General features: G+C 53.9%; 1 protein-coding gene across 2 annotated transcripts in view; it reads left to right on the top strand.

Moving 5' to 3' along the window:
* LOC139229876 (adaptin ear-binding coat-associated protein 1-like) overlaps positions 1-10,469 on the top strand; it is a 34,396-nt gene that overhangs the window by 8,635 nt on the left and 15,292 nt on the right. For both annotated transcript variants that reach the window (XM_070861508.1, XM_070861509.1), the window contains 3 exons: positions 5,848-5,952; positions 6,253-6,334; positions 7,195-7,303. In XM_070861508.1, coding sequence (XP_070717609.1) covers positions 5,848-5,952; positions 6,253-6,334; positions 7,195-7,303 — 296 coding nt within the window. The remainder of the gene's footprint in view (positions 1-5,847; positions 5,953-6,252; positions 6,335-7,194; positions 7,304-10,469) is intronic.

Here is a 10,469-nt window from a genome sequence, read left to right as displayed (position 1 = left end):
CCTCCATCTCTCTCTCTCCCCCCTCCATCTCTCTCTCTCCCCCCCTCCATCTCTCTCTCTCCCCCCTCCATCTCTCTCTCTCCCCCCCTCCATCTCTCTCTCTCCCCCCTCCATCTCTCTCTCTCCCCCCCCTCCATCTCTCTCTCCCCCCCTCCATCTCTCTCTCCCCCCCCCCTCCATCTCTCTCTTCCCCCCCTCCATCTCTCTCTTCCCTCCCCCCCCCCCCTCCATCTCTCTCTTCCCCCCCCCCCCCCCCCAGCCTCTGCCACGAGCAGGAAACCCCTGTCTCCACCAGTTGCACCCAGCATAGTATATACAGTATAACCCTTATTGATAGTACATCAGGTAACAAGTCTCCATTTTATGCAACTATACAGTGACTATACAGAGAGTATATCTATAGTCTGCATATATAACATCACTCTCCCCCAAGTCCTTTGTGCCGATTAGCTTTGCACTATGTGCTCTGGCTTAGCTTTCCCCAGACTTAAGTGCCAATAGCCCTTGCACTTTGGCTGTGCTTTGGCTTGGCTCACTCCCTGTTAACCCCAAAGTCCTTTTGCCACAATGTTAGGTAGTCGTTACCAGTTTGGATGGTTCGATGATGCAGCGGAGGTTCCAGTCAGTTCTGGGTGTGATCCGTGTGTGTGTCCATGGCTACATACATCCATTCCCCCCCCCCCAGTGAGATCATGCAGCAGGCCCGTTACATTAACATATAGGATCGGACACAGTGCAAGTACAAAGAAAGGAAGTTACAGTTTGTATCGTGACACCTTGGTCAGTGACTTACGTTCGTTACGTTTTGCGGTCGTGCGCCAGGATTGGGTAGATCGCATTCCTGGTTTAGTCATGGTAAGTACTGAGGTAGCAGTACAGGTATGTGAGGACGCTGGTTCCAGAGCAACCAGACGGGATCCTAGTCGTCTGATGGTGGCGCTGTGCCCCCTGCTAGTGGGGTGGGCTTGGTTCACTCACCATGCCAGGACTCGGGGCCTTTGCCGTTGTCTAGTGGTGGGCAGAGCCACAGATGTGTGTGGCCTTCCTGTCCTCCTTTGAGGGCTGCAGAATCTTCTGCCTGCTCTCTAACGGTGTTGGGAACCTGGCTGTTCCAGGTCCCGTTTGGGGAGTTTGTTGGTTCTGACCTTTCACTCCCGGACACGGCTGAGGTAGTGACTGGGTCTGGGGACTGTGCCGTCTCCACCCGGGTGGTGGGCAATGGCGGCCGACTGCGCGTAATGGCGCCGTTTTCGTTTCCAGGTCCGTGGTGAATAATGCCATCAGGTGCCTGCAGCGTGAGATAGACCCGGGGCAGGGTATCAGGATCAGTGCCTTTACCCTTCTGAGGTCGCTGGCCTATAAATTGTGGGGACACCTAGGGCAGGGCATCAGGATCAGCGCCTTTACTCTTCTGAATTTGCTCGCTTGCTACTTTTGGGGACACTCTCTTCCCAACATCTTGCAACAACATTTTGTTCTTTACATTAGGAATGGTACTGACATCTCACAACAACATTTTGTTCACAATCTTAATTGATTCGTTACATTGATTGCCTTGCATACAATGTCTCTTTAAGTTCAGTTGGTTGCAGGTCTCCTTTAAGAGAACCCTGCTGGCTTTACCCCAATCAGATCCTTTGTTAGACACCACGTGTTGGTCCCTCAGTGTTGCACCTCTTGATATGGCCGCGGCCATCTTTTTTTTCAGCCAAGCTGCACCTCGCTGCAGCAGAGACGCCATCTTGTCTCTGTCCTCGAGGTCGACTGCCTTGATCCTTCTCGCCTGCGATTCTGCCACAAAAGTTGGAAGAATGCCTGTGAATTCGATCTTCCTCCCCAGGAGTCCTGCCACTGAAGCCGGGAAGGTACTTTTAGGTCGTTCCGGATGGATCATTGCCACGCAGTCATGATGGACGGTCTGTGCCTCAGGTGCCACTGCTCTGTTCTCGGTGCCTGGCCCAAGCGAAGGTGAGGTTTTGCTCTGCCACTGAGCATGGGGGATGTTTATTGCTGGAGTGAAGAGGTCTTCCCATTTCCACTGGATCTTCCCCATCCACCTTCTTCCGAGTTGGACTATCACCTGCAACAATCCACAGAGGTAACTTGTGCACCACGCTATTATGGATTACACTTACAAGGACTGGGATCAGCTCCTTGGTGTCGGTGCACAACTTTTCCTGTACTGGAACTAGCTCGGGTTGTTTTTCATTCCATAGCCTATCAAAGGCATCCTGGCTCATCACTGACTGGCTCGCTCCCGTGTCCACCTCCATAAAGACTGGAACGCAGATTATCTCAACTTCCATCTTCACTGAAGGACAATTGGTGGTGCAGGTATACACTCCATACACTTCTTCTTGGGGTTGAGCTGCCTCTCTGGCCAAATCATCATATTCCCCGCTGGATTCAAAGTCATCTACCGACGACTCTGCTAGACGGTGAGTCATATTTATTTTACATATACGCTGGAGGTGGCCCTTCATGTTACAGGCTCTGCATAAGTACTCAGCAAACCGACACTGGTGAGCCCTATGGTTTCCTCCGCTACACCAGCATGGTGCTACTCAATTAGAACCCCTCGGCGGACTCTGAGTTCTGGAACCCTGAGGTCTGTGCTCTCTGCCCTGGGCAGAGCCACGTTCTACAGTCTTGCCTGTGAAAGGCACCATTCTGTGTACAGTACTTGCCGGGTTTGAGTCCACAGGATGAATAATTTGCGTGGTGCTGCAGGTCGAGGTCATGAACACCTGACTGATGCTGATGGCCTTCTGCAGGTTGACTGTGGTGTCGGCAGATAATAGCTGTTGAAGGAGGCCCTCGTGGCAATTCCCATAACAAAGATGTCCTGCAATGCTTCGTTGAGGTGCGTGCTGAAATCTCACGGTGCCGCAAATCTCCTGAGGGCGGCAGCATATTTCGCAATCTCCTGGCCCTCAGGTCTGCGGTGAGTGTAGAATCTGTGCCTGGCCGTGAGGATGCTCTCTTTTGGTTTTAGTTGGTCGCGAATTCGTTCAGTCAGCTCGTCGTATGTCTTATCCGTGGCCTTCGTGGGTGCCAGCAAGTCCCTGACGAGGCGGTAGACCTCGGGCCCACAACTGATCAGCAGTATAGCCTTGCGCTTCTCCGCCGATGCGTCCGTCTCCCCTGCCAGGTCGTTTGCCACGAAATATAGCTCGAGTCTTTCCGGGAAGGCATCCCAATCATCACCGTCTGTGAAGTCTTTTAATGTGCCAAAGCTAACCATAATCGCGCGAAAGTCCGTATTCTCGTCGCCAGTTGTTATGTCTGTAATGCACTTATGAATGACTCCACGAGGCAATATGTTGTACTCAAAATGTAGTGACCTTGGTCCTTTATTCGTAACTCTAGAGTGAGGCACAAGCATGGTGGACAGCCTTTTACACTGGGCCCTGCACACCTATGCAGGTGACCCTCAGGTCTCCCATCGCAGTGCCCTCTGGTGGACAACGTCTGCCACAGGGTCAGGAAACCCCGGTCTCCACCAGTTGCACCCTCTAGTGGTGCCAGCATGGTATATGCACATTATAAACCTTATTGATAGCACATCAGGTAATAAGTCTCCATCTTATGCAACTATACAGTGACTACACAGAGAGTATATCTATAGTCTGCATATATAAGCCCCTCCCTCTCTCCCCCGCCCCCTCCCTCTCTCCCCCACACTCCCTTTATCTCTCTCTCACCCTCCCTCTCTCTCGCCCTCCCTCTCTCCCCCTCCCTTCTCTGTACCCCTCCCTCTCTCTCACCTCCCTCTCTCTCACCTCCCTCTCTCTCACCTCCCTCTCTCTCACCTCCCTCCCTCTCACCTCCCTCCCTCTCACCTCCCTCCCTCTCACCTCCCTCCCTCTCACCTCCCTCCCTCTCACCTCCCTCCCTCTCACACCTCCCTCCCTCTCACCTCCCTCCCTCTCACCTCCCTCCCTCTGTCTTCCCTCCCTCTCCCCCTCCCTCCTTCCTCTCCCCCTCCCTCCCTCTCACTTCCCCTCCCTCCCTCCCTCCCTCCCTCTCCCTTCTCCCCTCCCTCCCTCCCTCTCTCTCCTCCCCTCCCTCCCTCCCTCTCCTCCCCTCCCTCCCTCTCTCTCCTCCCCTCCCTCCCTCTCCTCCTCCCCTCCCTCCCTCTCTCTCCTCCCCTCCCTCCCTCTCTCTCCTCCCCTCCTCCCTCTCTCTCCTCCCCTCCCTCCCTCTCTCTCCTCCCCTCCCTCCCTCTCTCTCCTCCCCTCCCTCCCTCTCCTCCCCTCCCACCCTCTCTCTCCTCCCCTCCCTTCCTCTCTCTCCTCCCCTCCCTTCCTCTCTCTCCTCCCCTCCCTCCCTTTCTCCTCCCCTCCCTCCCTCTCTTCTCCCCTCCCTCCCTCTCTCTCCTCCCTTTCCCTCCCTCCCTCTCCTCCCTCTCCCTCTCCTCCCCTCTCTCTCCTCCCCCTCACTCCCTCTCTCTCTCGCCCCCTCCCATCTTCTCTCCCCCCCCTTCCTCTCTCTCTCTATCCTTCTCTCCCTTTCTCTCCCCCTCGCTCTCTTTCTCTCCCCCTCCCTCCCTTTCTCTCCCCCTCCCTCCCTTTCTCTCCCCCTCCCTCTCTTTCTCTCCCCCTCCCTTCCTTTCTCTCCCCCTCTGTCTCCCCCTCCCTCCCTCCCTCCCTCCCTCTCTCTCCCCCTCCTTCCTTCTTCGCTCTCCCCTCCCTCCTTCCCTCTCTCTCCCCTCCCTCCCCTCTCTCTCCCCCCCCCTCTCTATCCCTCCCCCCTCTCTATCCCTCACCCCTCTCTATCCCTCCCCCCTCTCTATCCCTCTCCCCATCTCTTCCCCCTCTCTATCCCTCTCCCCCTCTCTATCCCTCTCTGTCCCTCTCACCCTCTCTGTCCCTCTCACCCTCTCTGTCCCTCTCCCCCTCTCTGTCCCCCTCCCCCTCTCTGTCCCCCTCCCCCCTCTCTGTCCCCCTCCCCCCTCTCTGTCCCCCTCCCCCTCTCTGTCCCCCTCCCCCTCTCTGTCCTTCTCACCCTCTCTATCCTTCCCCCTCTTTATCCCTCTCCCCCTCTCTATCCCTCTCCCCCTCTCTATCCCTCTCCCCCTCTCTATCCCTCTCCCCCTCTCTATCCCTCTCCCCCTCTCTATCCCTCTCCCCCTCTCTATCCCTCTCCCCCTCTCTATCCCTCTCCCCCTCTCTATCCCTCTCCCCCTCTCTATCCCTCTCCCCCTCTATCCCTCTCCCCCTCTCTATCCCTCTCCCCCTCTCTATCCCTCTCCCCCTCTCTATCCCTCTCTATCCCTTCCCCTCTCTATCCCTCTCTCTATCCCTTCCACTCTCTATCCCTCTCTCTATCCCTTCCACTCTCTATCCCTCTCTCTATCCCTTCCCCTCTCTATCCCTCTCTCTATCCCTTCCCCTCTCTATCCCTCTCTCTATCCCTCTCTACCTCTCCCTCCTCCTCCCTCTCCCTCCCCCTCCCTCTATCACCCTTCTTCTCTACGCTCCCTTTCCCTTCCCGTCTCACTCACTCTCTCCCCCTTCCTACCATCTAGAGGGCCAAGGGGAGCAGGTGCATGGGAACACCATCAGCTCCAAGTTCCGCTCCAAGTCACACACCATCCTGACTTGGAAATATATTGCCGTTCCTTCATTGTCGCTGGGACAAAGTCCTGGAACTCCCTCCGTAACAGCACTGTGGAAGTACCATCACCACACGGACTGCTACGGTTCAAGAAGGCAGCTCACTACCACCACCTCAGGACAATTAGGGATGGGTAATGCCAGCGACGCCCACATCTCCGAATGAATGAAAAGAAAACGGTACTTTACTTTCCGCAGCTAACTTCTGGTGTTGTCCTTTCCACCGCAGGGGAGCTATTTGCCCAGGCACCGGTGGAGACCTACCCGGGCATCGCCGTGGAGAGCGTCACTGACTCCAGCCGATACTTTGTGCTCCGTATCCAGGACGGTTCCGGTAAGGAGGAGGAGGGTGCCTGTAACTCGGGGCCAGTGGCGGGTGCCCACTTGCCCGCGGCAGCCAGTGTGGCAGCGCGCCCGAAGGGAGGTGTGGAATGATTCCCTTAGCGCACCACTCCACTGTCAGGGTGCATCCACTGAATCTTGTGACTCCCACCGCTGATCATTTTCCAGCGCAAAGTTTAGCCGGTGCCCAAAATTAACGCCTCAGGACCCTTCCGACCCAATTTTTAGTCCAATCAATCTGTACGATGTTTCTGTGTAATGCTTAGCGTTGTCGTTTCTCTGACGGTGACAGGTCGTGGCGCCTTCATCGGAATCGGGTTCAGCGATCGGGAAGATGCCTTCGACTTCAATGTGGCGCTCCAGCAACACTTCAGGTACGTTTACTACTCCCTCCCTCCCTCCCGCGCTGCCTTTAACCGCTAGAGAGATGGGCGAGTCATAACTCACACAGTCGGCCTGGAGCAGCGGAAGATCCCGTGGGAGAGCTCAAGGTGTCGTCGAGGGCTCACTGGGCTCTCCTGCCTCCAGGTCAGAGGTCGTGGGTTCGACCCCCCCCCCCCCTAATTCAACACCTAGTGCCAGTACTGAGGGAGCGCTGCACTGTGGGAGGGGCAGTACTGAGAGAGCGCTGCACTGTGGGAGGGGCAGTACTGAGGGAGCGCTGCACTGTGGGAGGGGCAGTACTGAGGGAGTGCTGCACTGTGGGAGGGGCAGTACTGAGGGAGCTCTGCACTATGGGGGGGGCAGTACTGAGGGAGCTCTGCACTGTGGGAGGGGCAGTACTGAGGGAGTGCTGCACTGTGGGAGGGGCAGTACTGAGGGAGTGCTGCACTGTGGGAGGGGCAGTACTGAGGGAACTCTGCACTGTGGGAGGAGCAGTACTGAGGGAGCGCTGCACTGTGGGAGGGGCAGTACTGAGGGAGCTCTGCACTGTGGGAGGTGCAGTACTGAGGGAGCGCTGCACTGTCGGAGGGGCAGTTCTGAGGGAGCGCTGCACTGTCGGAGGGGCAGTTCTGAGGGAGCGCTGCACTGTCGGAGGGGCAGTTCTGAGGGAGCGCTGCATGGTTGGAGGGGCAATACTGAGAGAGCCCTGCACTGTCAGTGGGTCAGTACTGAGGGAGCGCTGCATTGTTTGGGGGGACAGTACTGAGGGAGAGCCGCACTGTCGGAGGGGCACTACTGAGTGCCTCCTCTCATCAGTCCAGTAAAATTGTGTGATGATTTCTCTCTCTAGGTGGGTGAAACAGGATGCAGAGCTGTTGAAACAGGAGCAGAATCTGGACACTGGGCCTAAGCTGGACCTGGGCTTTAAAGAAGGGCAAACTCTTGAGCTGAATATCGGGGTAGGTGACAGTTTATGGGAACTACATTTTGCGTCGTTCCCCTTGATACCGGCAATAGTCTGGGACCAACTAGAAGTGGTAAGGTAGCGTAGTGGTTATGTTACTGGAATTGGGAGTAATAATCCGGAGATAATGAGTTCCAATCCCACCATGGCCATTTGTGAATTTGAATTCAACTAATTAATTAAGTCTGGAATAAAAAGCTAGTATCCGTGATGATGATCATGATGCTATCGGATTGTTGTAAAAACCCATCATGTCCTTCAGGAAATCTACAGTCCTTATCCTGTCTGGCCTATATGTGACCCCAGACCCACAGCAATGCGCCTGACTCTTAACTGTCCTGTAAACACCTAACTGGTTCACCAATGTCCCTTAAGGATCTGTCACCCTTCCCTGGTCTGGGCCTATCTGGGACTCCAGACCCTCAGCAATGTGGTTGAACATAAGAAATAGGAGTAGGAGTAGGCCATTTGGCCCCTCGAGCCTGCTCCACCATTCAATAAAATCATGGCTGATCTGATCATGGACTCAGCTCCACTTCCCTGCCCGCTCCCTGTAACCCTTTACTCCCTTATCACTCAAAAATCTGTCTATCTCCGCCTTAACTATATTGAATGACCCAGGCTCCACAGCTTTTTGGGGTAGAGAATTCCAAAGATTCACGAGAGCAAAAAATTCCTGCTCATCTCCGTCTTAAATGGGCGACCCCTTATTCTGAAACTGTGCCCCCTGGTTCTAAATTCCCCCTCGAGGGGAAACATCCTGTCAGCGTCTACCCCATCAAGCCCCCTCAGAATCTTATATGTTTCAAGAAGATCATCTCTCAGTCTTCTAAACTCTAATGAGTACAGGCCCAACCTGCTCAACTTTTATTCATAAGACAACCCCTTAACCCCAGGAACCATGGTGAATCTTTGGAATTCTCTACCCCAGAGGGCTGTGGAAACTCAGTCATTGAGTATATTCAAGGCAGATCATTAAAATTATTATGGACGTTCGATACATGTTTCCACTTGAATATTGAATATTAGGGGAATCAAGGAATATGAGGATCAGGCAGGAAAGTGGAGTTGAGGTAGAAGATCAGCCATGATCTCACTGAATGGTAGACCAGGCTCGAGGGGCCGTATGGCCGACTCCTGCTCCTATTTCTTATGTTCTTATGATCGTAGATGCATTTAAGGGGAAGCTAGATAAGCACATGGGAAAAAGGAATAGGTTACAGAAATGCATTTATATAGCACCTTTCACGACCTCCAGACGTCCCAAATCACTTTACAACCAATGAAGTACTTTTTTTGTAGTCACTGTTGTAATGTAGGAAACACGGCAGCCAATGTGCACACAGCAAGCTCCCACAAACAGCAATGTGATGACTACCAGTTGGTCTGCATTTTAGTGATACGTTGATTGTGGGATAAATACTAGCCCAGGAGTCCGGGGAAAACTTCCCCGCTCTTCTTCGAAAAAGTACCATGGGAACTTTTATGTCCACCTGAGAGGGCAGATGGGGCCTCAGTAGGGTGAGATGAAGTTGGGCTGGGAGGAGGCTCGTGTGGAGCATAAACTCCGGCATATACCTGTTGGGTCGAATGGGGCCTGTTCCTATGTAAAAACACAATGGAAAGTCCTCAACATGAATTGGGCAACTCGGAGTGTCAGCTGTGACTCAGTGAATCATCTTCGCTCTCTCCCTCTCTCTTTCTCTCTCCATCCCCGCTCTGAGTCAGCAGGGCCTGAGTTAATGTTCTCACTGTGTGTGTGTGCTGTGACCCAGTGAATCACCCTCTCTCTCTAATATGTCCTTGCTATACAGTATAAATGCACACGAGGCCCATACTTGAGAGAAGGTCACTCTGTGACCAGTTACCTTTATTACCAAGACCTCAAGAGGCAGACGGTGGGTCGAGCGTCCCCTTTTATACTGGAAAGTCCAGGTTAGGAGTGTCTCCCACAAGTTCGCCCCCTGTGGTCAGTGTTCTCAAGGTGTACAACTTAGGTCAGCTTATACATGGGTTACAATGACAGTTGAATACATGACATCACCTCCCCCCCAAAGTCTTATTGGGATCACAGGTTGAGTCTCTCTGGTGGTTTACGCTCCCTTGTGGAGCGCCTGAGTTGGGGCTCCGGTTGTTCGGCGCTGGCCTGAGTGTCTGCTGTTTGCGGTGCCTCAGGCCTGTCCGGACTGCCCACAGTGACTGGGCTCTCATCCACTTGGTTCCGGTGTTCGGTCACCTGTGGTGTAGTAAATTCTACATCGTGTTCTTCCTCTGCTTCTTCTATGGGGTTGGGGTCGCTGAACATCCTTTTAGTTTGATCCACGTGTTTGCGGCAGATTTGTCCATTGACAAGTTTAACTACTAAAACCCTAATCCCCTCTTTGGCAATCACAGTGGCTGCAAGCCATTTGGGCCCTACAGCGTAATTAAGGACAAAAACAGGGTCATTGACATCAATACATCGCGCCCTCGCATTCCTGCCATGGCAGTCATATTGTGACTGACGCCTGCTCTCAACAATTTATTTCATAGTTAGGTGTATCAGGGATAGCCTGGTTTTGAGCGTCCTTTTTATTAGCAGCTCTGCGGATGGAACCCATGTGAGCGAGTGTGGTCGGGATCTATTGGCCAACAGAAGGCATGTTAAGCGACTTTGTCGGGAACCCCTTGGATTCTGAGCATCCCCTGTTTGATTATCTGCACAGCTCGTTCCGCCCGGCCGTTTGAGGCCGGCTTGAACGGTGCCGTTCTGACATGGTTGATTCCATTGCCTGCCATGAAATCCTGGAATTCAGTGCTTGTGAAACACTAGCCATTGTTGCTGACCAGGTCATCAGGTAGACCATGGGCGGCGAATGTTGCCTGTAGACTTTCTACCGTGGCAGAGGATGTGCTTGAATTTAAAATGGCACACTCAATCCATTTGGAGTAGGCGTCTACTATAACCAAAAACATTTTTCCCATGAAAGGACCTGCGTAGTCCATATGGATGCGTGACCATGGCTTGGCGGGCCAGGACCAGGGGCTAAGGGAGGCTTCCCTGAGTGCATTGCCCAGCTGAGCACACGTGTTGCACCTGCGAACACAAAGTTCCAGGTCTGCATCTATCCCTGAGCACCAAACGTGTGACCTGGCAATTGCCTTCATCATGACAATGCCCG

Source organism: Pristiophorus japonicus, chromosome 19 (assembly GCF_044704955.1).
Source record: "Pristiophorus japonicus isolate sPriJap1 chromosome 19, sPriJap1.hap1, whole genome shotgun sequence".
Lineage (NCBI taxonomy): Eukaryota > Metazoa > Chordata > Chondrichthyes > Pristiophoridae > Pristiophorus > Pristiophorus japonicus.
Note: the sequence above shows the minus strand (reverse complement) of the source record. Positions and strands in the feature narration are given on the sequence as shown.